This window comes from Osmerus mordax, chromosome 23, assembly GCF_038355195.1.
Source record: "Osmerus mordax isolate fOsmMor3 chromosome 23, fOsmMor3.pri, whole genome shotgun sequence".
In the NCBI taxonomy this organism is placed as follows: domain Eukaryota; kingdom Metazoa; phylum Chordata; class Actinopteri; order Osmeriformes; family Osmeridae; genus Osmerus; species Osmerus mordax.
The window spans coordinates 8058550-8086041 of NC_090072.1; the positions used below are offsets into that span (position 1 = coordinate 8058550).

General features: G+C 41.8%; 3 protein-coding genes across 4 annotated transcripts; 2 read left to right on the top strand and 1 right to left on the bottom strand.

Annotated features, from left to right (window-relative positions):
• Positions 1 to 406: 406 nt before the first annotated feature.
• Positions 407 to 10485, bottom strand: LOC136967416 (solute carrier family 2, facilitated glucose transporter member 4-like). The gene is made up of 11 exons (XM_067261176.1): positions 10207 to 10485; positions 8044 to 8139; positions 5744 to 5904; positions 4488 to 4612; positions 4149 to 4264; positions 3772 to 3934; positions 3378 to 3565; positions 3135 to 3239; positions 2345 to 2446; positions 1849 to 2052; positions 407 to 1687 (listed from the first exon to the last, which is right to left on the bottom strand). Exons 1-11 carry the CDS (start codon positions 10237 to 10239, stop codon positions 1466 to 1468), a joined length of 1515 nt encoding a protein of 504 aa, XP_067117277.1. The 5' UTR covers positions 10240 to 10485; the 3' UTR covers positions 407 to 1465.
• Positions 10486 to 14026: 3541 nt separating this feature from the next.
• On the top strand, positions 14027 to 19739 carry LOC136967455 (cellular tumor antigen p53-like). Of its 2 annotated transcripts, XM_067261236.1 has the most exons (12): positions 14027 to 14136; positions 15143 to 15294; positions 15397 to 15457; positions 15599 to 15799; positions 17572 to 17758; positions 17849 to 17961; positions 18181 to 18290; positions 18427 to 18554; positions 18657 to 18742; positions 18841 to 18944; positions 19324 to 19410; positions 19485 to 19739. In XM_067261236.1, exons 2-11 carry the CDS (start codon positions 15212 to 15214, stop codon positions 19397 to 19399), a joined length of 1149 nt encoding a protein of 382 aa, XP_067117337.1. In that variant the 5' UTR covers positions 14027 to 14136; positions 15143 to 15211; the 3' UTR covers positions 19400 to 19410; positions 19485 to 19739. The 2 variants fall into 2 exon arrangements, with proteins under 2 accessions (XP_067117337.1, XP_067117336.1); XM_067261235.1 differs by having other exon boundaries at positions 19324 to 19739.
• A 660-nt stretch (positions 19740 to 20399) lies between these two features.
• LOC136967719 (receptor-type tyrosine-protein phosphatase eta) lies at positions 20400 to 26421 on the top strand. The gene is made up of 13 exons (XM_067261625.1): positions 20400 to 20420; positions 20669 to 20724; positions 20841 to 20903; positions 21556 to 21644; positions 22338 to 22866; positions 23046 to 23294; positions 23509 to 23754; positions 23856 to 23976; positions 24275 to 24423; positions 24588 to 24863; positions 25073 to 25354; positions 25492 to 25583; positions 26137 to 26421. The coding sequence occupies exons 1-13, from the start codon at positions 20410 to 20412 to the stop codon at positions 26200 to 26202; spliced, it is 2229 nt and encodes a 742-aa protein (XP_067117726.1). The 5' UTR covers positions 20400 to 20409; the 3' UTR covers positions 26203 to 26421.
• The last annotated feature ends 1071 nt before the right edge of the window (positions 26422 to 27492 follow it).

Consider the following 27492-nt stretch of genomic DNA (forward strand, 5'->3'; position numbering starts at 1 on the left):
GATAAGGACCATCTTGACAAACTTCAAGTTAGTTGTGCCCGAGCCAGTGGTTTGGACCAATTTGCATCCTAGAAGGAAACTCGTACTGGCAGTTACAGGGATGGTTTAAGTTAGCCCGTGATACAGATGGTTCATCACTTGCCAAGTGTTTTTTGTGTCCTTTTCAACAGTAACAAACCATCTGGCGAGTCAGTTTAATATTCCTTACCTACAATTTCTTTAACTTTAAAGTGACATTTCAAGTATAGTTCTTTACCTGTATGGCACTGTACCCCGCATTTGGGTGTGATACATATGATGCCTGAAGTAATAGGGGTGTCAACATATCTACTTGAATATATTTAGTAGTCCTTTGATAACATCTTCATAATTGGGCTGTTAATATTTGAGTAAAAAGACAATCAAGTGGCATTTGTCAACAATCTGTTACTTCATTGAACACAGCATCAATATTCACACATTTTATAAATTACTGGTGTCCTTTGTACAATATCTCAATACAAGTCTTCAAGAAACAATCACACCAGTACATCCAAAATCTCTAACTGCATGCATAGTACTTTCAGACATATTGCAGAGATGGTAAAAAAAAAAAAAAAAAGCTTTGTTAAATCTCTTGCAGTAGGACCACTTCAAATACCTGTCACAAGAAATGAAAGGCATCCTCCTTTTGGAGTGGGTAAAGTTAGAATATTTGTAGACCCTCAAACCATTATTTTTCCCTTGTTTCAATCAAACCAGCACACTATAAACATTAAGTACTAAGTACTGTACATCATTATCAATTCTCACAGTAACATTTCTGTAGGCTGTGCAATACGCATCATGAAATGTCAGAAACAAATCATACATGTTTCCGTCAAGACCACTTAACTAGTTACTTATGTATAGTTGGTTAACCTTATTTCCCTTCTGTAACTAGTTTTCTCCATCTCTGAAAACCTGACATATTTGTAGATAAAGTGCAGTAAAAAGTCTCTCCAGCATTGCTCTATATATAATATGTGTGCAATATCACAGAATAATTTCCCAACCTCAACCTGCATTTAAAAACCATGTGATTTATGCCTTAAAAAACATTTTTTACAGCCCACTATGACCCATTATGGGTTGCAATGGTAATCAGAATCTGTCACCCAAACTTGGTAACAAGCCTCCAACTCTTCCTCTCCCGTGACTGTTAAGTTGTTGCAGTTCTGTTCTAAAGTTGTATAACCTTTTCCCTGAAACTGATTGTACTAAGTTGAGTTCCAGGAATGCCCCCCCCACTTAGTGTAATTTCCCTGTTTCACCCATGGCATCCTACAAGGGCCTGATTCCAAACCAATTGCATACTCTCATCAACTCTCCAAATACACAGCAATGGGTTTGGAATCCGGCCCAAAGGACTGTCCACCCCTCGGGACGATACCCAACTTCATTTCTATGGCGCCCAGCCTTCCTTCCCTCTTCAGGCCCCCCACCCTTAGTTCAGAGTGCCATCCCCAAGGTAGTCCAGCTCGGTGCTAGGCTTGTCCAGGCCCAGGTCCAGGTCCATGTCCATCATGGTCGCTGAGTGCTGCTGGAAATTGGCGGCGATTTGGTCAAACGTCTTGCCCCGCGTCTCTGGCACCCGGAAGTAGGTGAAGAGGATGAAGAAGAGGATGAGCACTGCGAAAATCAGGAACACGTAGGGGCCGCAAACGTCCTGAGGAGAAATGAAGAAATTAAGAGAAAGAGGTTCACGGTAAGGATAAGGTTCACTTATAAATCATTTATGACATCTGCTTACCAGTTAACCTCAACAAGGCTATAATCAACTACTATTTTCCTTTACTAAAGTAAAACAACATGGATCCAAACACTCACAGCGATGTATTGGAAGCCCATGCCGATAATAAAGTTGGCGGTCCAGTTGGAGAATCCGGCCACAGCCATAGCAGCAGGTCTGGGACCCTGGGAGAAGAGCTCGGCGACGAAGAACCAGGGGATCGGACCAGGACCCACTTCAAAGAAGCCCACGAAGCCAAAGATGGCCAGCATGCTGATGTAGCTCATCCAGGGAACCCTATCCTGCCAGGGACAAGATTAAAGGGTTCATTGTCGTCTTATAGAAACAACTAGGAACATTTGGTGCTGACATTTTTGGGTGGGATGAAGGAAAGAGTCTGACACAAGCAGGTGACAAAATATTTATTATGTAAAAATATTTTTTTCTATGTTTATTTCTTGAATTCGTTTTTTGGTGTCTGTGCCTACAATGTGCAAGTAAGGTAATACAGAAGCTTTAATCAATAAGTACATTATTTTTCTGTCATTGTAGCTGAACCATAGCACATGTTGTTTATGTTTATGCAGGACTGACCAATAAGGCGAGGGCCATCGTCATGATGACAGCACACAGGCACATCCCGGACAGGCCGAGCATGTGCAGTGTCCTGCGGCCTGTCCTCTCCACCAGGAAGAGCTGTTGATTGGATGAAAGGAGGACGACAAAAGATTAGAGAACAGTCGTAGTCCAATAAGAGCTCCCCATTATTCATTATTATTCATTAGTCATTATTCATTCACTTCTGTCTGTGTCTTAAGAGTCATTCGGAAGGGAAAAAACATTTAAGCAACTTAATTGGTTGAAGTTAACCAAGGAAGTTCACTCATGCAAACTAGCTTTAAAATGTTTGTGTCAAAAGATCAAACAGATCAGTATGGTGTGTAAGCAGAATGAGGCAAAAAGGGAATTTTATACAAGCATTGTAGGTACCACCCTGGTTAAACTTCCAGAAGTAGACTTATCTAATTAGCTGATGAGGACACTACAAGAGTCATAATAAACAGATAGATAAGGATGGAATAATTTCATAGTTCAGTTTGTTTAGTATTGTGATAAGGGTAACAGTATTACTTGACCAGACAACAACTTTTCAAAACAAAAAGTACTTCCACCCCTTCTTATTTACAAATACACACACTGGGACACACTATGGGTGACTTGGGAGTTAAACTTCTCTACCCAACAAGTCATATCTCGCTTATTTCTTTGGATAACTATTAGAGAAAGGATAGGTTGGGTCGATCCACAGCGTTATCTTGTTTACTCTCTGATAGCATTGTTAAACAGGAGAGGATGGGGTTGTGGTTGTGACTAATGAGCCTACCGAGACCACGGTAAAGGCACAGTTGACCACTCCGGCTCCAATGGTGGCGTAGACAGGGCTTTGGACCCCTGCCTTCTGGAAGATGCTGGTGGAGTAGTAGAATATCTGGTAGGAGGAGAAGAAGAAATAAGATGAAACAACTTAACGATCCAAACATATACCATGGTTTGCCCTGGAATTGAATAAAAAAAGAATTCACAAACTGTACACCCAGAGACACATACATGCACATGCTCTACTCACAGCGTTGACTCCAGACAGCTGCTGGGAGAGCTGCAGTACGATAGCTATGATTATAGGCTGTCTGTAAAACGGAGATCGGAACAGCTCCGGGATGGACACCTTCCTCTCCATGTCCATCCTCCTCTTCTCCTCCTTCATCTCCGCCAGCATGTCCCCTACATCCTGTCTCCCCGTCAACCTCCTAAGACCTGGGAGTATGTATATTAGAGAGAGAGAGAGAGAGAGAGAGAGAGTACACATAGCTCATTAATAGCTTATCTCTGGTACACATCTCAATATTTGGGGACGTCTTTCGTGAAGTTTCTAAAGGTCCTCTAAGCTTAGTGACTCCTAAAAGAGACAGGAAAGGAGGCCACTACGGAGTATTGGGACACGTTCGAGACGTCTCTCTCACCACTCTTGGCGTGGTGCTCCTGGCAGCGGATGATGTAGAGGAACCGGGGGCTCTCGGGGCAGAAGGGCAGCAACACCATTTGCAGGACGGTGGGGATAACGGTGATCCCCAGCAGCACCGGCCAGAGCTCCTCGCTACCCAGCAGAGACTCCAGACCAAGGATCTACCAGGGGAAGGAGAGACAGACAATTAGGAAGGGTGAATAAACCATCCAAAAGTAAACCATCTACACCGTTGACTATTTAGCATATTTACTTATGTAATTATCAATGTGTGTTCCGGTAAGAAATGTTTTCTTGTTCCAAAACGATTTAACCCTCCCGGAATGCTGTGCCTGGTGCTTCTTTTCTTGATCACACGTATGTCCAGAATCCTACCTGTGCTAGGAGTATGCCTGTGACGATAGCCAGCTGGTGCAGGGTGCCCAGTGCCCCTCGGAGACTGGTGGGTGCAATCTCACCCACATACATGGGTGTCAGCCCTGAAGCCAATCCTGAGTATAAAAAGACAAGGAACAGAAACTAGTATACAGTATCATATTCAGATATACTTGTTTGGGCAAAATGCTTGTATACTGTAACTTGCATTTGTAATGGCATTCTACTATTTTCTATTAATATTCTGCCCAGATTTTAATTAGGGGTAGGCCTATAATAGTCCTATATCAGGGTCATATATGTTTCTCCAGATAAACTTTGAGTCTACTAGATCCTCACCACAGTACATCCCGATGACAAACCGGCCGAGGATCATCATCTCAAATGACCGACTGATCTTGGACATCCCCATCAGGCCTCCGCCAATGAACGCAAACAAGTTGTTGATCAACATGGCTTTCCTCCTGACAAAACACAAAGAAACCAATGTTTTTTCAATATAGAAAACCAGTAGCTAGTTTGCACAAAGTAACCACTCTAAAAGAGTAGTTAGATGTCGGAGGCTTATGCAAAGCCTCTAGATGGCAGGATTTCATCACAAACAATTTAACAAACATGTGCAGACTAAGTTGTGGGGTTTAAAATTCTGATACAAAATTAAATGAAAAGCATGTTTTACTCTGTCAAATACGTACTTTTTCAAAGCTGATATGCTAAGGATGGGCACAAGAAATATGAATAACTGATAATGCATGCCTCAACTAAAACTATGTTTATGATGTGAAGTGTTATGAATTTCAGACTGACCCAAATCTGATAACAGTAAAGCCTGTAAAACAGGTAAGGATTTGCATGAGGGTTAGGTAGGATCAGGGACAGACATCAGGTAGAAAACTAAACTGTGATAGCCTGTGCAGATACACACACTCACAGCATGTACACACACACAACACACACCATACACAGCCCACACACACACATTCAGCACACACAGCTTTACTCCTCCCTTTTCCCCAATCCACTCATCTCTTCTGGGATCCCCTTTCAATAGTCCAGGTCTCTGGGCTATAATCCATCTTGTGTACTAGCTAGTTTCACAGCTGGAAACTGGACAACATAACAGTGGACGCACTTCCTGACAGACAGACTGGATGAAAGGGACTAACCAATGACATTTACATTTAGTCATTTAGCAGATGCTTCTGGGGTGAAGTGCCTTGCCCAAGTACACGTCATTTTGCATTGCCGGCAATCGAACCGGCAACCTTCTGATTAATAGCCCGATTCCCTAACCGCTCAGCCATCTGCTCCAAATGAGGATCCAGTTTGGATCAGTGACAGAAAAGAGGGGGCGTGATACAGCCTATTACAAGGGGGCTGAAAGTACCAATGATTCTGATTGACAGTTCCGCGGCAGTCAACTGTCAGGGTACTGCCTCGAATTTAAAAACAAGGCTTTACATGCAGTACTGAACAGGCTCGGATGTCTCTCAGATATCTTCCATCGTGTGATTTACGTATGGTTGCAGCATCTTGTGTACGCATGCTTGTGTGTCTGAGCGTGTGTGTGTGCTCTCTCTGTGCTTTGTCCCTACCTGCCCAGCCACTCTGAGATGACGCCCACGCAGAAGGAGGAGAGCATGCCTCCTATGGAGAAGATGGCCACAGACAGGGACCAGAGCGAGGTGAGCGTTCCCAGGGGGATGGGCTCCCCGTACCGATGGTGCCACGTGGCATTGTAGTCCTGCTCAATGATCTGACGGGCGAGAGAGAAGAGAAGGAGACGCAGGTCAAGATCAAGGAGAGACAATATACAGGAGAGTAAAGCAAAGCAAAAGCAGGACATAGGAAATAATGTCAAGCTAAACCAGAACAACTAAAAACACGACATAATCATGAGGTAAAATTACCACATGGGCTTTAAATGTACACTACAACTCTCATATTGATTATTCAATGTGCTGAGGCAAAATTGGAAAGCGGAGCAACCAAATCAAAGATTACTTTAATATTGTATTTTGAAATAGTTATATTTAATTATAATGTCTACAGTACAGCAGCTACTTATATAAAATCAACACCAATGGTGTTGATATAATATAATGGTGTTGATATTATATAAAATCCTAACACAATGTAACACAGAAAGAGTTCACACTTCAGTTCCTGACAAACTCAAGCACAAGAGTTTCCTGCCAATTGGTTTTAGAACGATGGTCCTCTACACACCCACAAAGCCTTGAACTAGAATACCCCTCAGCAATGGATGTCAGACATGGTGCGGTCAGGATGAGACCAGCGCAGTCTCTGTAGCTCAAGGCCAGCACATCATTTCTGTCATGGAGGGTCAAGGTTTTGGCCTGGTGTGCACAGTGTGAGAGTTGAAAGACTTGACACACGCTATAATGACGGCAGGTCACATGCCTACATAGGCTGGGAAGTTGTGATGTCTCATATGACTGCTCACCTGACTGGTGACAAGCTGACTGATTATGTCTGACTCACTGTCCTTAAAGTGACCATCCCCTTTGACTGCCCTTACTAGGTCTCATTGAGAACAATTCAATAAACACCAAAGCTGTTCCCATTTTTGCTTAATAAACATATCATTTTTGTGGCAGAAAATCAATGTCTATGGCCATACTTAGCCATAGACAATCCCTTTGTCATGAGTGCAAAAGGTCAGATAGATAGTTATCATTTGGTTGGCTTGCTTAAGGTGTCACCATACAGCACGATGGCTATCCTCCACACAAGCAAAACTTCAACCAGAACTAGGGTTCACGCTGAAGGGACCGGAACCGCATTCACAGTATTCGAGCCCCTCTAATCTAGTGTACGTGCACCATGATGTGTGTCCCTTTCCGAAAAAGACACCTCGTCCCCCCCCCTTGTCTGTGTCACAACGTGAACCCTTGGCGAACCATATGAGCGTGGCTCCCCAACGACCCCCTTTAAAGGAGACAGAAATAGCCCCTCTTTTCCCATGACACCAGAGCGGCAGTCTCAGACTGCTGCCTCGGGTTGCAACTCTCAGCTGTGCCCGGTCACCCGAGATGGAGGAATGGTGAAGTGTGTGTGTGGGGTGTGTGTGGGGTTGGGTGGATACAAATAGGTACATATGTGTGAAAGCTTGCCGGGACGGCAGGCTATGGGGGTGAGTGACATGGGGTAGTGATGGTCCAGGAAGGAGAGGGGGAATCGGGGTGGGGGAGGGGCAAGGGGGGTTGGCGGGGCACCGTGCTTCCGCATGCTGCATGATGTGCCACACACACCCCCGTGTTGACATTTCTCAGATACTCCCTCGTTACGTCCCACTCTCTGCTATAGTGTACTGGATGCTTGCTGTCTCTTTCTCTCCTTACCCATCCTCTTCCCAACTCAGTCTCTCCCCTCATCTCTGTGTCTCTCACTCTTTTTCCTTTCCACTTTTGGCTCTTTCTCCCTCCTCCTCTTGCTCCAGCCAATGTATCAAACCACTAAAACCCTTTCAATGCTTTTTGGGCTAAATAAATGGCAGATCATTCATTGAATGACCAATTATCATTCACAATTAGAACGTGACTCATCAATTAAAGGAATTGATCACCATATTTCAGGTTTCCCTTTAAGCTCTAGCTCTCTGTAATGAGGTGCTCTGGGTATACACACACAGACATGATGGCCTGTAACAGCTGCAACTATGAGAATGGACTTAGCTGTTCCGGAACCAACCAGGGACATCTGGTTAAATGTCATATTACTGTCTTCCCTCACGTGCCTCATCAGAGCAATATCACACATCCTAATCAGCTTAGCCGAGTCACCTTCACATTGGTCTGGAACAAACAGTCTCAAAAGACATTCCTACATCTAAAACGAAGTGAGTTTGATCTGTTAATGCTAGATGTACTACCTTCTGAGGGGCATTGATGACGCCAATGTTGTAGCCAAACTGCAGGGATCCGAGCACAGCGGTGAACACAGAGAGAGCGAGGGTTCCAGTCACCGTCTGAATCAGGACACAAGGCACACATGAGAACACATGTTGACACCATGGTGATAACAAGCACAAACACATAACAGCACAAGAAGTTGAAGATTGTAGGTTTTTGGAAACATTTACCATCAGAGCTGCAGGTTTGTTTTCAAATTGGGTGGGACAGCTTAACAACTGAGGATGAGGCCGTTAATTATAATTTTCTTAATAAAAGGTGGGGGGACAGATTTGGTGTTCTCACAAAGTGGTGGGATGTCCCACTCATGTCTAATAAAACCTATGCCCCTGTTTACCAGACATTACACCTTTATTTCACATATAACCCTGGAGGGCCAAGATTGCAAGGCAATGTGTTCCTTGAGCAGTTCATCCCCTACATAAAAAATATATAAATCACATTTCTTTTTAGCCAATTTGACCACCACAAGCCGAGTGCCATTTAGTTCCATTATTTTTCCACAACTCACACCAAAACAATATAGATGAATAAATAACAATCAGAGGAGAAAAAAAATCATTTTGGGGTGAACTGTCTCTTCAAGATAAAATGGATACTCACCACACACAAACACGGACCCTCACACAGTGTCTCTAATATGCACTATATATAACTGTGTTATTAATGAGAAAGAATCTATTCAGCGGTGGGCTGGACTTAACTGTGTATCGTGTGATAGGTGCTTGGACTTTAACCCCCCCCCCCCCATTCCCCAATTGGCCACACACACCTGTCTGCATGCTGACTGACAGGAGTTTGAGGAGAAACCACCCTTCTGTTGACATCAGTTTATGTTCAACACTGCCAACGGAGAGTTGAGCCTGAGTGGCTCAAGAACCTTTCACAACCTACAAGCGTGAATAATAATATCTGTACAGGGGACATAAACCGGTGCACTTTCACTCATTTTGCATGTTGTGCCATTACTAAATGCAATTTGCAATGTGTTTTCCCAGAAAATGTGTGCGGGATACTAGACAGAGTTATCAATTTCTCAATAGTACGACGTGAATTGTGACTTACTCAAACTGTGCTGCATGTTTGTATTAGGTACCTTGTGAAGAGAATGGGTTGGGCGTGCCTGTGTATTAACAACATGACCTTGCAGTGTTGAGTCTCCAGACAAGCTGTGCTTTCTAATCCACCAAAATAAATAAACCAATACAAGGGTGTGTGTCTTTGACTGTGTGCGTGTATGTGTGTGTGTGTGTGTGTGTGTGTAGCCCATGTATGAGAGACACCCACATAAAGCTAGAATGCCAAAGTCTTGCTCTAATTCACTCCATAGAATACATGCCCCACAACACCTCATTACTCAATATGTAACCATATGGAAGAATTTGAAGAATGGTTCTGTGAAGTCAAGACAAAATACCTTTTTTCAGCTTTTTTCTAATGTTTGTCACGTTATCAGATTCTGTCGTCAGCAAGTTGCTGAGTGTCATGGCAATGTCTAGTGCTCTGTAATACTGTTAAAGCTTTAAACACCAGAGTCCTCTCCTTACCACGGACCTGAGAAAATACTGCCATAATGCCAATATGACCTGAGAGGGGTAAGGATTTGAGAGGTGGTCATGTTCATGGCAGCTGTGATGTAAACCCATTGAACTACACACACTCACCCACCCTAATTCAACCTGACCCAGACCTAGCAGCATAGCTAATCGAAAGGTCTTCCTCGTCAAGGTCACCACTGAGGACAAACAAAGTTTCACAATTCACATTTCTCTCATTAGCCTACTTTTGAAAACGAATGAAATGCTCATTCGTTTCTATTCTGGTGCAGCCGAAATGCCCATAAACCTAATGCAGTAAAGTTTAGCTATAGTTTGTGATGTTTATCACAGGTGTCAATAAAAACGTGTAAATGTTTTTTTCTGATAATGAATGAATGAAAGAATACGACACCTACGTAACATCCCTGTCATGCTTTGAGGCAATCACAGTATATCTGCGCCTATAGGACGGGCCCATCGGTTGAGCGTGCATTGCGCAATGACGATGGATTTATAAATATCGTTCATTTAGATCTGCAAAACACATTTTGAAACAACATTTTCAAAGATTAAATTTGACATTACCTCCCCTCCAAGTTGCTGAAACCCAACTGGCATGGCTACAGGCTGAGATACCAATAGTAGCCGTTCAGTCGTCTCTCTCGTTCGCGCAGTCCCAACCACGTGAAATCCCTTTGTAGACCCGAAAAACCACGCAAGTGTGGAATTAAAGTGATCCAAAAAAGAAAAAATCCACGATAAAGAGAAGAAATTAGGAGCAAGTGTTAATGCGTCTCTTTCACTGGATCCTGTCTTCGATGAAGTTCGTGGTGCGTCCGTTCAGCCTTAATAGAATGCCATGGCCACAGTCTATCTCACAACTCTTGGTCTTTTCTAAAGGAGGGAGGGGTTGTGAGGGGTACTGGAGAGAGGTTTAGCCGTCCCTACTCTTGAGAGCGACAGAGGTCGTCTTTTGCGGAAAGACGCAAGCAGAAAGCTTTCTTGACCTTATCCACCATTGCCTGAAGACAAGTGTGTCAACTGTATACAGACTGGTGAAATCACCACACGAGTGAGTTCTATGACCTCCTTTCAATCACGGCCTTTTGGAGATGGAGTTGGAAAACTGGATCTTGGGGGTATTTTTTGTTGTTGCAAAAAACATGAATTCAGCATTGTCTATTACAGTATATTTCACTGTCAATCAACGTATATTTATACAAAATATATTTTTGTTTTGTTGCCAGTAACAGAAACAGTCCTGAGTCCCGTGCAAAGGCTTGGCCTGAAATCAACTGAAGCCACTGTCACCAGCACTGATCTGGGGCTCTGACTCTTGTGCTGTACAGCCAGAACAGACTTGTCTGTGCCTCCTATTGTCTGCCATTTTAGCTGCTGTGAATCCACCAGGCTATTTTCAAACACATGCCAAAGGGGCCATGCACCCAGCCAGTACACCACCAGATCACCCCATCCACAAACCCTCCCCTATTTCACACAAAATATTAATCCTTCCCAAGGCAACAGGTGGAGCCTAAATTTGGAACATATCACACGGGCTGGTGCTAGAGAGGTGGAAATTGGGGACAGCAAGTAGGTGTGTCTAGAGGCATGGATTAGGGAGTTGGGGGGCGTTGGTTGGGAGGTAGAACAGAGCCTATGATATAGCTCATGGAAAATGACTGCTCTTTAACTCAATCCAAGCCCTACTCACCCCCTCCCGCTTTGAATCGACATTTTCATCTCATGCCACTCTCTACCGCTCCATCCTCCTCTGATCTGATGCGTGGATTGAGAAACAGAACCTGACACCCTCTCTCAAAGCCAGGGCCCCCAGTCCCAGTCATGTGTGTTGCCCACACTAAATGGAGAGAAACTCTATACCCAGAGAACAGTGGGCTGGAGCCCCCAAAACCAGCAGAGCATGTGAACATCCAGGGTCAGATAGATAAGAGAGGTCATTGGAGCTATTTAAAAATTAAAAGAGTAACACATATGCTTCCATTTTACATTTAGTCATTTAGCAGACGCTCTTATCCAGAGCGACTTACAGTAAGTACAGGGACATTCCCCCGAGGCAGTGGTTGAAGTGCCTTGCCCAAGGACACAACGTAATAGCACGGCCAGAATCGAACCGGCAACCTTCAGCCACCTGACTCTCTCTTTCTTCTCTCTTTCATGAGAAGAACAAATTGTGAATTAGGCTAAAACAAATTTTTTTTAAACTAAAACTCAAGCTCCCAGACATGTCTACACAGCAGTAGTATTAGGTACTTTATTGACCCCCCAAGGAGAAATTGCAGTGTAACAGCAGGCAAGAAAGGAAAATAGGAAAAGGAGAAAAAAAAAACAGTTTACCTAAAATACTAATTATACAATATACAAATATAAGATTATTATTTTTTAAATAATAAATACAGACATAGGGAGAGGTTTACCAAGAACTGTGAGATGTATCATACAAGTATTATATACACATACATAGTTAAGTTAGCATTTACATTCAAGCCAGTATGCAGGCTTTCCCTTATACCCTAAAACTCAGCCTTTGCTAACTTTGAAACTCACAGTGCAAATGTCATTTGTGTTTGTCACAAAACTGAGAACGACAATCAGATATCTAAAACAAAGTCACACCACCTCACAGATGAGAACATGTGACTGCCCTCTAACAGTGACTCAAGTGACCTGGCAAGTCAGGCGATGTAAATACCGTTCCTTGGTAATGACTATGCGTGAGTGTGTGTTTGTGGGTGTGTGTGTGCATTTGCCTGAGGGGCCAACTGGTTCTTAATATTGTTACAGTAACATGATGTGTGGGAAAAGAATGGGTGCTATTTAAAATAGGGATACAGGTATGGAGCAACCTGCCATATCAATAAATACATGAATAAATGTACACAACATGCTAAACAAAAAATGCACAATTGCATGCATTACTAAATGCATCAATGAATGCAAATAAATAAATGAGTGAGGAATTACAATTTAGGGGGGAGAAAAGGCTTAAATTAGTTAGGTTATATTTCTATCCATTTAGACCCTATTTATTTATTTGTTCATCCAATATGATAATGGAAGGGTGTAGAACTGTGGGAACAGACTGACGTTGTGTCCTTGGGCAAGGCACTTCACCCTACTTGCCTCGGGGGAATGTCCCTGTACTTACTGTAAGTCGCTCTGGATAAGAGCGTCTGCTAAATGACTAAATGTAAAATGTAAATGTAGACTGAAGAGCAGCTAGTCAGCAGGGGCAGTTCTACGGTGGGGGTGGGGTGCAGTGCCCCTGTGACAACAAGCTTGGACCCCCTTGTGCATGGTATTTTGCCTGTTAATGCCTGTTATGTAGTGAAGAAAAATTACAACAATGATGTTTAATGTAATTGAAATGGTCTAGAACCTCCCCTGCTAGTTCCATCAACAGCAATCACGTTGACCATGGCCAGTTTCTTGCTGTTCACATGACTGGTGAACAGTGCCAGAAGCGAATAGTTAGGGCTTGTCCTAAGGCACCAGGGCTCCGCACGCCTTCACCTGCCCATTGACTATGGATAAAACCTTCTGCTCTTGTTTGTAGGCCACTGTTTAGTTGTTTAGTATCTTACATCTCACAGTATCCTACTTCGTACACCCCTCCCTTAGGCCTTCTGTTTTTATTTATACACCGACACGACCGGTCTATATCATTTTAGCCTATATAATATATAGCCTATCATGTAGGTATCATTGTAGGGCCTAGCCTATATACTTTATTTTAAAAAGATTAATTATGAAGTAGATTTTTTATCAACGAGACTGGTTGTTGTTAATAAAGTAAAAAAGTATTGCAGCACGCCAGAAGTCAGTGGTAAAATAATCGCTTTACCTTGGGTCAGTGCCTACACCCGCCAACTCACTGTACTTCGGTAGAAAGAAAAAGTTCCTTAATGAAACTTAGCAAAACAAGATGTGTATTATCTTAAGTAACCGAGTCATCATTTCTGAAAAGAGACATTGCTTTTCAGCAATGTCAAAACATGTCTTTAGGATTTTTGGATGAAATGTGTCTTCTTTATGCAACAACTCAGACAGCATACAGCATGGCGGTAGCCATAGTGTGCACCAGACCGTTTAGGTTAATAATTTCCCAGAATATTTGACAAATCTGAGTTTAAACCAACTAGTTAAATGTTAAAACTGAATCAATTACAAATTTGCCAGACGAACCGAAATAAGCCTGTCTTCATGGGTGAGCTCGCTTTTAGGAAAGATCCAGTTTCATATATTGCATATGGCGCTATTCCATTTAAAAACATACATTTGCCTTATGTAGTCTGTGATTGGTGGATGGTCCAGGAGTTCAACCTTCCCCATTCAGGTTTTTCGGGAAATCCCCGAAACGTGGAGCTGCTTGCATCAAAATATTGTTTCCTCTGTCGCAGATTGCAAGCGACCACGAACGACTGATCGATTTTGATCATTTTTAGAAAGGGTGCAACCTAAAGACTTACACAACATTACTCTACAGGAGGCGAGGTATTTTAGTCAACGTGACGATGTGATATGTTCAGTGTCTTTTTTGTCATTCATTAACTGAAAAGTTTGCACTCTTTTCGCTCATTGCATGGGACATTCCTAAAACAAACGCATAATCGACGTCGAGTCAAGCTAGATAGCTAGCTAGCTGGCAACCTAGTATGCTTGCTACACTGATTAGTGCTAGTTAATTAGCCACAATCACGTTTAGGCTTATCCATCGTTAACGCATCTATTTGTCTAACTTGATATCAATCACTCATGTCGCCCAAAATGATTGCATGTTTGTTTAAGCCTTATGTTTAACTGATTGAAGAAATTATGGTAGCTAGCCTAGCTAGCTCTAGCTAATGTAGCTCTTTTAAGTTTTACATTAACATTAACTTGCCTCTTCAACGAATTAATCCCGTTTTAGTCATGCTTTGGAGTCAAAATTGTAGCATCTCTCGCTCACCTGCTTGTTCTGCACACATTGTATAGTTTACAATTACTCCAAATGTTTGTCAATTAGCCAGGGAAAGGGGTATGTTGGATGTGGGGTAGACTATACTGAAGTCAGAATCTAGTTATTTAGGTGTGTTCCATCCCGTCCTCTCTTTTGAACGTAGAAATGGTTGGCTAGATATAGTACAAGGATTAAGTGCATCAGCTAACTTTGCTATTTTATTATATATAAAATAAAAGGGATGTGTGTGAAGAAAGTCTAAAGTTCAGATTCAATGGTCTTTGGTTAGCCTCTAACCAAGGAGTTATATAAGTGAGTCACCATCATTGTACTTTTTACTTTCTTTTGATTCACTTTATTTCTTTACTTTAAACCACCCTGAATTCCTGCTTCAGTCACTGAAGTGTTATAGATGCATTCCAAGTCGTAATTCTTAAATGTTTTTTTCATTCCTTTCTCTGTCTCACCTACCTTCACAGTTCCCACTCATCTCGCAACAGTGAAAGTGTGTTATGTCTAAATCATCAATTCACTCCTGTTTTACTCAATTCATTCTCACAGACCCTGTCGCCTTCCTGTCTCCAGCCTCCTTCAGCACCACCTAAAATTACCGGGCGAGCAGCTGAGAGAATGAACGGGGAACACCAGATGGAAGAGCTGTTGGACAACTTTGCCCTGAGCCAAGGCTCCTTTCAGAAGCTGTGGGAGAACATGTAAGCTGAGACAATCATTTGGCCTGGTAACGCATCTATTCCTATGAGATGAAACAAAGACTCACGTTCTCTTCTATTTTTTTGTACCTCTCTTACACAAAGTCCTCTACAGACTACTGACAGTCCAACTCCCACCAGAAACTGGGAAGAATTTAATGTTACGGTAAGTTGGGACTATATGGGCCAATAAAGAGGTTGCCTTTCATAACTGTCCTCGCCCTGATTTAAAAATGGCTGATTTAAACGTTTAGAGGCCTAAAGCTACATTTCAAAAGGAGGTGATTGATGTTTCTCCCCCCTCCAGCTCATACCTGATGATGCTCTCCATGAGGGTTTTGACGAAGGCCTCTTTGAGCTGCCTAGCACCCAGGAGTTCTCGGGATCACCTGTGGACAACGTGCCACCCCCGACCTCCACCGTGCTGTCCACTGTCGACCACCCAGGCCAGCACAACTTCCAACTGAGCTTCCAGGATTCCGGCATCGCCAAGTCTGTCACTTCCACTGTAAGTACAGGAAATGTAGATTAATTTGGTTGTTTTCAATGAGTTTGGTCACAGTATCTCATGATGGCATAACATACTCGGACTCGAGGTGCCAAACTAGCTATTTTAATCCGTCACCCTCTACCACACTGATTGGTAGCATATACAACCATCACACAGTTTACATTAGTATCACACCGAGCTTTGTGTAGTTAACATATTTTTATTTTATTTTTTTGTATAACCTCAGACTGCTGCTTGACAGCAAAGCCATTAGCGAAGTGTGTATGCAAATCAACCTATTGGCTGACAGTTTTTAAGATATCTGTGATTAGTTGTTGACATCCCTAACCATGAGCTTTCATTCTGATATAAAGAACAGGCCCTACAATGTTCTGTAACTAAACATTGGGTGTGCAGCGAACAATACCAAAATAGGGGGGATTCTTTCTAGATTCAAAGTGAACCAGGCGTAGACAGCATAGAAAAACTGGAATGGCAAAATATTATCAGCTCTGAAATCATTACGTCTATTGAAAAGGAAACTAATTTGCAGAACTGTTATTAGTTGTATGACTTAGTAATGACTTTCGTTATCCCAGAAGTCTGGAGAAATGTGATTGCCTAGCCCATGATGTTTAGAATCAGTTTCACCCGGTTGTAAATATACATACATAGAAATTACTCAAGTTCTTAAATTTAACCTCAAATTATCCCCAAAAATGACACAAAAAAGTGAATAAAGCGGATTATGGCGATATATTTATTCTGCATCCCTAGTTAAAATGCTCAATTGGCAGCATAATAAATGTGCGTCACTCCTTCTCAAATGTCTGTCAGTCAGCAGCATTAGCCATTACCTCGGATTCCTCCGAGGTAATGGTGGACCAACCACTGGCGTGAACAAAATGGTTTTGGGACGGACTTGGTCGTTCTCCGTAAACTTATTTATCCATTTTAGGCGATAAGTTACCAAAAATGAATTTACATAACATTTTATATACAAATATTCTTTAACTCTTAATATGGATTTTCATTTTAATTTCTCAAATATTTAGTCTATTTCAACATCAGAATAAATGATAGGATTTTAAATTATTTCACCCTAGGCTTAAATGTCTCTCATCCTATTTAATTTGGACAAAATGTTGTACCTTACCGATGACAAAGGATATTCCATGAAGTTGCATTCATGTGGCCTTCATTTCATTGTGACGATTTGCTAAAAAGGCAAGTTTAGATGATTTGAAGTCAGATAAAAACAGCCAATTGTGCAAAGGTTTACCCCAATGCCTTACTGGTCGGCACACTAGGATAGGCCTATGTGGATTAACGTTAGGTTGCTCTATCACTAAACCAACGCCCCCTGCTAGTCCGTCATAGGTCTAAGAGCGAGTTGCAGGCTGGTTGCAATGCATGGGTCAGACAAGACGGGGCATGTTCCTCACACAGGAACTCTTTTTTTTTTTTCCAGCAAGAACAGGGTTAAAACGCAGCACGCCCAATCAAAAGAAAGGTATGAGATACAAATGTAATTAAAGTGTTTCAATGTTCAAAAGACTGATTTCTAGACTGAGTATTGAGTGATTACAACTTTTTCAGTCGTTTGAGATGCACTGTCTAAGCCCAATGCAAGCGCTGTCATTCGAGCGCAGCGTTCTTCGTGCCCTGCTCTTCCAACCTACTTGATAACTTGCTTATTCAAACCTACCTCTTGGCTTCTTTCAGAGTAAATGCACATGTCCTAATGCCAAATCTTCACTCATTACCTCCTATTTTTCCCCTCCTCCCAGTTCTCCCAGCAACTGAATAAACTGTACTGCCAGCTGGCTAAGACTTGTCCCATCGAGGTGCTGGTGGCTGTGGAGCCCCCCCAGGGAGCCATCCTCCGGGCTACTGCCGTCTACAAGAAGGCGGAGCACGTGGCCGAGGTGGTCCGCCGCTGCCCCCACCACCAGAAGGTGGCCGAGAACAACGAAGGTGTGTGTGTGTGTGTGAGCACAAAAAGCCTTGTACAGGTCGTATACAGGGGGAAGAACTGAGTCCCAACTCTTCCTGTCGCCCCCTCAGGCGTGTCCCACCGCAGTCACCTAATCCGAGTGGAGGGGAACCAGCAGGCTCAGTATGTGGAGGATGAACACACCGGGAGACAGAGCGTCACAGTGCTGTACGAGCCCCCCCAGGTCTGTGCCACACCCCACTCCTGCTGTAGCTCAGGAAAAGAACTGCTCCACATGCTACGGTTGAGCCAACCCAGTCGATCTGCATCTTTAAGATCCGAGCAGTAATCAAAGCATTTTTTTAACAACAAGAACAAGGCCTGGTGCCACGCAAGCAAGGCGACTTTTTAGTTATGATGCGCTGTCTATTTTTGAAGGGTTTGTTTGACTGTTTATTCGCAGCTGGGCTCTGAGGTGACCACCCTGCTGCTTAACTACATGTGCAACAGCAGCTGCATGGGTGGGATGAACCGTCGGCCCATCCTGACCATCCTGACCCTGGAGACACCCGAGTGAGTCCCTCCTTTTCTCGCTTTACTGTTTGTCTGTGCGAATTTGCTCCTTATTTGATTTTACATCTAATTTTTTTTGTCTCTGTGTGTGTGTGTGTGTTATATAATGGGTCTTCATCCCTCTTGTCACCTTAAGGGGCCAAGTTCTCGGGCGCCGCTGTTTCGAGGTCCGTGTTTGCGCCTGCCCCGGACGCGACCGCAAGACGGAGGAGGTGAACGCCAACAAGCCCCAGAACGGCACCAAAACGCCCGGAACCAAGAGAAGTAAAGCAGCATGATATCCTATCCCATCTTGCAGTCTCCCTTCCTCTTTTTGTGGAAGATATTGTTGTTGTTCTCTGTCCTCATGTTGTCTTCTCTCATCAGAGAGCCAGCCAGCACCTGCTACAGAGGCCAAGAAAGTCAAGAGCACCAACTCTGGTTCCGAAGATGACGACGTCTTTGTCCTCCGCGTAAGTACAATGTGGCACGCAGGCAACTACCAAAGAATTCAAAAGTTGCGTTGTTCAGTTTGAACTTCTATTCAACTGACTCTGACTGACCCTTCCAGGTTCATGGAAGAGAGCGCTATGAGTGGCTGAAAAAGGTCAATGATGGACTGGAACTGATGGACCGTATGCCAGCAGCTGATGTTGAGAAAGTCAAGCTGAAAAGGTAAATAAGCCTCTGTAGCCATTTTGGGTGAAATTCAAGCTACCTGTGTGTGACTGCAGACTGCATATGGGGAGTGGGAGTCAGATGGCTGAGTGGTTAGGGAATCGGGCTAGTAATCAGAAGGTTTGCAAGTTCGATTCCCGGCCATGCCAACCAAAATGACGTTGTGTCCTTGGGCAAGGCACTTCACCCTACTTGCCTCGGGGGGAATGTCCCTGTACTTACTGTAAGTCGCTCTGGATAAGAGCGTCTGCTAAATGACTAAATGTATGGGGACCTAACACGCAGCCAGTATAAATCCCTGTTATTATTACCACTGTTTTATTATTTGCGTTGCATTTTTGTGGCTCCCAACTAACCCCAACATCTCCTTAAACAGTCAGAAGACGGCTAAACTCGAGATGTTGGAGCCAAAGAGTGGCAAGCGACTGCTACTTAAGGACAGCTCTGAGTAGCCACAGAAGCCGCATGTTGTGTGTGGGCCCATTGTGACAGCTGGAGCTGCATGTTGTGTGTGGGCCGATTGTGACAGCTGGAGCTGCATGTTGTGTGTGGGCCCATTGTGACAGCTGGAGCTGCATGTTGTGTGTGGGCCCATTGTGACAGCTGGAGCTAAATGCTACCCACTTAGAGATAAGTTTGTCCACTAGCACTTTAGGTTAGTTTAATGATTTGGCCCTATCAGTTTCGTACCTAGAAATGACCAACTAATATGCTGACAGCTCTCATTGGCCAGTTCCCCTAAAGAGTTTTGTTTTCTTCTTCGCATTTAAAAAATAAAAAATCTAAAACTAACCACTGCCACGTTTTGATTGATCATCCTCTTTGTACCGTTTTTTTTAAATTCCTTTTATTCAGCTGTTTTGTACAATTTCATGTTTTTGTATAATCTCCCTCTCTGCTAAAAATGCATTACCATGTATACTATCATATGTATTTTCTGCTGTAATGACTTTATGAAACGTTGCTTGATTATCTTGTTGGAACTTGGTGCTAAGGCAGAATGCTTTATTTTTTATGAAAAAATACATTGCAGGACAGGGCTCAAGTTTTGGGGGTCAGATGGCTGAGCGGTTAGGGAATTGGGATATTAATCAGAAGGTTGCTGGTTTGATTCTCGGCCGTGTCAAAGACGTGTCCTTGGGCAAGGAACTTCCCCCTACCTGCCTCGGGGGGAATGTCCCTGTACTTACTGTAAGTCGCTCTGGATAAGAGCGTCTGTTAAATGTAAATGTAAACTTCATCCAAAGTTTGGCGTGAGATTACATTATTACATACCTTTCAACGTTTGGGTACAAAAATGACCGGCGACGGTCATTTTTTGGGGGGGGGGGCGGGAGTTGCGTGAGAGTATGGCGAATGTGTGACCTGTTTCAGGGAGTTTCAATAAAATACATTTTCATAAAAGGTTTGCCTCTGTCTGTTTCATGTTAGGCTTTGAAGCCAGGTGTGAGACCATTTTACTATGCTACTCAGGTAATGTACAATCCCTTTGTAGTTCCTAAATTATGATATAAATACTTGAATTGCAACAACCTTTAGTTTTGCATGTAGGGACCATGCCTGTTGAGTCAGCCTTCCTCTATCAATACTCTGCTTGTGTATAGTAATGCAAAACAGCTGTAATTTCTGATAACACGTACTGTAGGCTACCTGAGTTCTCTTCACCTGTTTTGAATGATTACCATTTTTAACATCCTCATATTGACTTTACAACCTTTCAGGACACAGTTGTGCTTACGATGCTTAGAGGCAAACCTGTACGAACAAAGTAGGAAAGGTGATGCTTATAATATGTTTTTTTGGAGGGTTCAGAACCAAAGCAACTTATGTTGACGCTGTAATTCAGTAGTTATATTTTCAAATAATAAATGTGTTGTTGGATTTTCTGACCAGAACCAGAATTAGACTCCATTGTCACAAATCTGAGGATGAACCGGATACATTTGATATTTTTGGGTGAGTAAAATACTTATATTTCAGATATTGCACAGTGACACCTTTTCTTTGTTTTGGCTCCAAACTCCAGCATTTAATTTGAAATCAAACAATGCCTTTGAAAGTAAATTGCAAGTAAAGAAGGTAAGCTTTTACAAAGGGAATATCGTTCTTTCAATACATACATACATACACGATTCTTAGATCTTAAAATGTAAAAGTAATCATTAGAGTACAACAAACCATGATAGAACATACAACTCTGACATCACTTTGAAAAAAATTCGAAAAATATTTTTTACATTAATTTGAAAATGTAAATGTTTCCATCCTAACAGTTGGGGGTGCAAATGCATATGCACCCCTATGCATACATATTAAGTAGTAATATGTAATAAGGTATATGCAGTATAAATTTTTTTGTTATGAACTTTCCACTGTTATAACAGCCCTTTAAATGTATTGAAAGAATGATATTCCCTTCTCACTGAAACTGTATTGTCTGATACTTACAGTGCAGTGCATTTGTATTTGTACAGTGACAAACCAACTTTTGTTTTCAACCCAATAACGTTATCATGTAGTGTTAACAACCCAATTTGTATTTTATGATGGCATACTTCCTTATTTCCTGGACTAAAGGCAAACATTATGCAAAATCTCTCTCTTTCAGCTCTGTGTTGGGCGTGTTGTGGAGCTGAACCTCAGTACTTCAGATGGTCCAATGTCTCCACCTGGGACCAGGCAAGACAGCACTGCCAGGTACAGGAACATCCGGATCAGGGGCCATATTCACAATACATTTTATCTTAAAAGTAAGAGTTCTCCTAAATAGCAGTAAAAGTTCTTAGCTAAGAGTTTCCTCCTAAAACATATTCACAAAGCTGCTGAGACCAACCTTTACTATGGAATGGGGAGAAATCTTAAGCTAAGACAAAGGGCGGGGTTGATCTTGTTGCTGTGGATGATGTCAACAAGCTTATTAACTATGCCCACAGTGATTGGCTAATAGGGGATGGGTCTCTGTCAGTTCATTTCATCATAGAAATATTGTAGAACGAGGTACAATGTTGCCATATTAAAATAAATATTTTAAATTGTAGGCTAAGTGCCACTAATTAAACTAATTATATGTTCAGATAATTATCCACCTCTTACATGTGCATCTCATAAACAAATAATGAATATGCATAAAGGCAGCAGTATGAATTGGCGATCTGGGGTGAGATGCACATGTAAGAGGCGAATAACAAGCAACATCAATAGCAACAAGGTCAACCCCGCCCTTTCTCTTAGTTAAAGATTTCTCCCCATTTCTTAGTAAAAGTTGGTCTTAGCAGCTTTGTGAATATGTTTTAGGAGGAAACTCTTAGCTAAGAACCTTTACTGCTATTTAGGAGAAATCTTAGTGGTAAAATGCTCCAGGTTCTAATTATTGTTGTTTCATTCTATCAGGTCTGCTACAAAGAGATGGTGAGCCTGAATCCTCAAAATGTCCTCCACCTGATCCAGAACCTCACGACCGATTACTGGATCGGGCTCCGCAAGAACCTCAATGGCTCAGATGCCTGGTCTGGCTGGTCCAATGGTGAACCGATGTCCTTTCAGAACTGGTACCCAGGGCGACCTGTTCTATCCAAACCCAAGGTTCCGGTTGTCTATGTGATGAATACGTACACTACAAACAACTTACAACCCACATGTGGTTGCTGCTGCCACAAGGACACCACAAACAACAATACTTTCGGGTTTTATGAAAATACTTCCGATACTACTTCTTTTAGTACACTTCCACCAACGACTAAACTGACGACTATACCAACGACTATACCAACGTCTAGATTGGTATCTGAACCAGTGACCAATGGCACCACTACTGACGATGAGGTTGTGTACCTTGAGGACCCATGTGTGTCCATTGGCAGCTCCGGTCTCTGGTTTGAAAAGAACTGCTCTGAACGTTTGTCCTATATTTGCTTTGAAGGTAAGCAGTTAGTTCTGTAGTTAATTGTTCAAGTTCTGTGTAAAATACTGAATTGAATACTCTGCATTTTGAATGTATAAATGGGACTTTGCCTTGTTTATATGTGCATTTAAATTCCTTTGTCATTTTGCTCTTCTTTTTCTCTTAACTATAACATCGCAACCAACACCTGTGCCTAGAACGCTTCTATGGCAAGGCTGAAGTGACCAACATAACCCTGCATAACGCTAACCTGACCTGGTTGGCTGGGCCTGGTGACATCAGTCACTACCTAGTGAACGTCAGAGGGGAACAAAACTTGACATTTAACCAAAATGAACTGACCTATTACTTCACTAACCTGACCCCAGGCGCACTGTACACTGTTCAGGTGTTCCCCATCAAGTGTGAGAGAGAGCTCAACCCTCAAAATACATCATTCTACACCAGTGAGTATTGTTATATTGTTATAGTTAATGGTAGCAATAAGTAGTGCTGCTAATACAAATACTGTTAGAGTTGTTATTACTGGTATATGTATTGTAGATTATGTTAAACTGTTGAATTGCTAAGCGATGTCATGTACAAAAAGGCAAGGAAGAGTAAAGACCAGATATAAACAGAAGAACGTCAATGACAACAATCTTGCATCTTCCATTCTAGAACCTGACGTAGTCAACAACCTCAATGTTACCAACGTCACAGAAACAGCTGTGTTCTTGTCTTGGAATCCGCCATCTGGAAAGTCTGATCTCTACCAGGTCAGGATGGGTGAAATGAAACTCAGTACAAAAACAGAGTTTAAAGAAGTCGGCAATCTGACACCTGGAGGCTTCTACACGTTTGAGGTCAACGTTGAGGTCAACAACTCCAAAGAGGGAGATCGGGTGAACATTTCAGCCTACACCAGTAAGTGAACTATATTCAAGAGTGCTATCTGGTATTTTCCTTGATAAAAAAATAAATAAAATACAATAATACCATTTTAAAAATTTAATTCTTTCTCACAGAACCAAGCACAGTTTTCAATCTGAAAGCCATCAAACCAACTTTTAACTCTCTGGTTCTTAATTGGACACATCCAGCCGGAAACTACTCTAATTACAGGATCTGTGTGTCGTGGACAAATTTGTAAGCTGACCTTTATAAAATGTTAAATGTACAAAATACATTTTAAATGTTAAAAATAAATGTCTATATATTCTACACTATTTTCAGTATACCATGATTTAAAAAATATGATTACATCAATTTGGTTCCTTAGTAAGGCAATCTAAACATCTTTATCTGATCACTTACATTTACAACCATGGTCCAACACAAAATATATATTTTTACAAAAAATCTTTTAACACGATCATCCCCATTTTCGTTAACTTGAAAAGACCTTTGAAAATGTTCAATTGATGATGGGCTGATCCTCTTACAGCACTGGGTACTGTAACACAACCAGCGGTGATAATAGCACTTTCAGTGTGAATAACCTGCCTGCAGGCACCAGTGTGAACATGAGTGTGGTGGTGCTGGTGCAGGGCAGCACTCTGGAAGGAGACTCCATCAATGTAACAGGCTTTACCGGTAAGGATGGCCGGATTGCAGTGTATAAATGAAAGGCTCAATGGATGGGCTGATGGATGGATGAATGTGTAAAATGCTGTTGAATGCATAGATGACTGACTGATGAATTCAAAATGGTCATTTTTAGATAATCAATATTTCTTTCTCTTTCTCTCTCTATCCAGCCCCAGGACCCGTGTCTAACATAAAAATGCTCACTGATACAAACTCTATTGACGCCACCTGGGACTCACCGAATGGAAACTATGAGATTTTCTGTCTCAATTTAAGATTGGCAGCCCAAGACATGAACCTTGCTGATGACCAGTGTCTTTGTAACATATCAAGGAATGATAAATTGTTTATAAAAGATATAAAGTCTTCTGTCAATTACAAGCTCTCTATCCAGACCAAAAATGGAAACCTAAAAAGCGAATGGAGGTCCATTACCAATTTCACATGTGAGTGACTGATGAGTGATTGGGTTTATCACTTTCTTAGTGCTGTGTTGGGGTTAGGGGCAGGCCAGTCGCTTTGCCAATATTGCAGACTTGTGTGTTGCAAAGTATATGACTTTCTTACTGTCGACTTATAATTGCTCGCTCTCTCCCCCATCATTTGTCTCCATCCAACCTTTTTCCACTATTATCTTCCTGGCTTCTTCCCTCAGTGCCAAAGCCACCACGAAATGCCGTTGTCATATCCAGCAACAACACCAGTGCCAATCTCACTTGGGATCCCCCCGAGGATGCCTCAGGGGCGCTTGTGACCTACATCATCATGTATTTTGCGGAGTTCTGGAACGAGAGATATAATGACACGGTTGCTACCAACCTCACGCATAACAGCTACACGTTTGTCGACCTGAGACCTGGAACCAATTACAAATTTTCTATAGTCACACTTTCTGGAAACCATACAAGCAACCCTGTGTCCACGTCAGCGATGACAGGTAAATCATACAAATGATAAACATGCACAAAAATGTTGAGGTGAATTTAACGTTCAAATGTCAATCAAAATATGAACCAGCATGACAAGTGAATGTGTGTGTGTCTTTCATTTTTCGTCTCTTTCTCCTTCCCTCAGACCCAAATAAAAGTTTTTTATATTTGGACATGGAGTGCTCCGCTCCTATGGTTTCCAATTGTACGGATGCGTACCTGAAAATGGTTGGACAGGTAAGGTCAATAATGACAAGGAAGCTTACTGATGATGAGGTTTTTTTCCCAGGTTTTTCTGTGAGGGGTACATGTACTTTTTGTCACACACACACACATGAAACCAAACTCATTCACCTAACATTCTAAAACCCACACACACATACAAGTAAAATGCTTCTCAAACAACATACGTAAATCTTCTCGAACAACAAGCTGAGATCCTCATACACCATGTTGAAAGGCTTTCATAGAGGGTTTATATAAAGGTTTTGACAATATTATATGTGAGCATTTTAGCTGTGTATATGAGCACCTTTTACTAATCTGTGTGAAAGCTTTTCAATTGTATGTGAGCATGTAATCTTTCAGTTTGTGTGAGTGTTGTGTTTCAGTTAAAAGCATTTCACTTGCATGTGAGTGTAAATTAGTTTACATTTATATGTGTAAGAGGAAAAGTGCATGTTTCTCCCACATACAGTAGCACAATTACCGTAATTCAGTTATTCTGAATGACATACCTTACAGCCCCTCACATTTTTAATTGTGGTTGTGTAAATTTGTTCTCTTGCAGTTACAACAACACATATCGAGCCATTTCAAAGAAAGTGTTTTTTGGAACCTAGATGAAAAACCTTGAGTTAAAACACTTTTAGAGTAAACACTGTACTGTATACTGTGCAGGTTTGTCACAGTCTGTTTTTATGAAAAATATTTGTATATCTTTATCATGTAATTTCATCGTCATTTTCAAGATTCAGATTTTCTTCAAAAATGGGACTGACTGAATGTGAACTTTGTCTAGAAGTGGAAATATTTGTTTATGTACCCCATATTTAGGCTAGTCATTTATCAATAAAAATAAATAAAAACACTTATCTGTTATTTGGGGGGGGGGAGGGTCAGATGGCTGAGCGGTTAGGGAATTGGGCTATTAAACAGAAGGTTGCCGGTTCTATTCCCTGGCCGTGCAAAATGACTTTGTGTCCTTGGGCAAGGCACTTCACCCTACTGGCCTCGGGGGAATGTCCCTGTACTTACTGTAAGTCGCTCTTGATAAGAGCATCTGCTAAATGACTAAATGTAAATGTATTTGACTTTCTCGTTTTGGTCATAAATATCAATATGAAACAACATGGGAAGGAAGTAGGATTTACATGAAAGTATAGTATGTTGAGCCAACAATATGGACAGTCAGTTATGAAATGTATTTATGAAATTAAAAAACAACTTTAATGCATTACTGCTGGGTGGAGGGAACTTGACATTTTGTCAAGTTAACCTGTAATAATTTGTAATGGTGGAATGGATAAAACCCATCCATGTAAAAATTGGGTAAAACTAGAAGTAGCACCTGTAAATGTTCCTTTACAAAAAAATATGCTTATATACAAGGATTTTTTTTTTAATGGGTTGGCATACAGAACATTGATTTTCATACACTGTACACTTCCATCTACTTCAGTTTGAATGAAGTGTTAATCAGAGGTCGATTTGGTTGTATCCACAAACTGTGGGCTGGTGTTAATGTGTTATCTCAGCATATGACTGGGGAGGGAAGTTTGATCATTCACTCATTTCTATGGGTGTTCCCAAACATTTACAAGCAAAGACTTTTTAACAGCTGTATTTGTAGCAACTAAAGTACTTACATAATAAGTTAATCTCTATCTTATAATAATAATAATAATAATAATAATAATAATAAGACTTTATTTATATAGCACATTTCATTCAAGAATTGCAGCTCAAGGTGCTTTACATAAAATCAACAAAAACAATACTACAAGTAATAAAAGTAATAAAACCCTTCTGAACACAGACCGCAGTCTTTGCAGTATCTTGAGCCACAGTCTTTGTGGTTTCCCAATATAAATAAAAATGTAACTCAATAAGAACACAGGCCGCAGTCTTTGCGGGAATCCAAAAC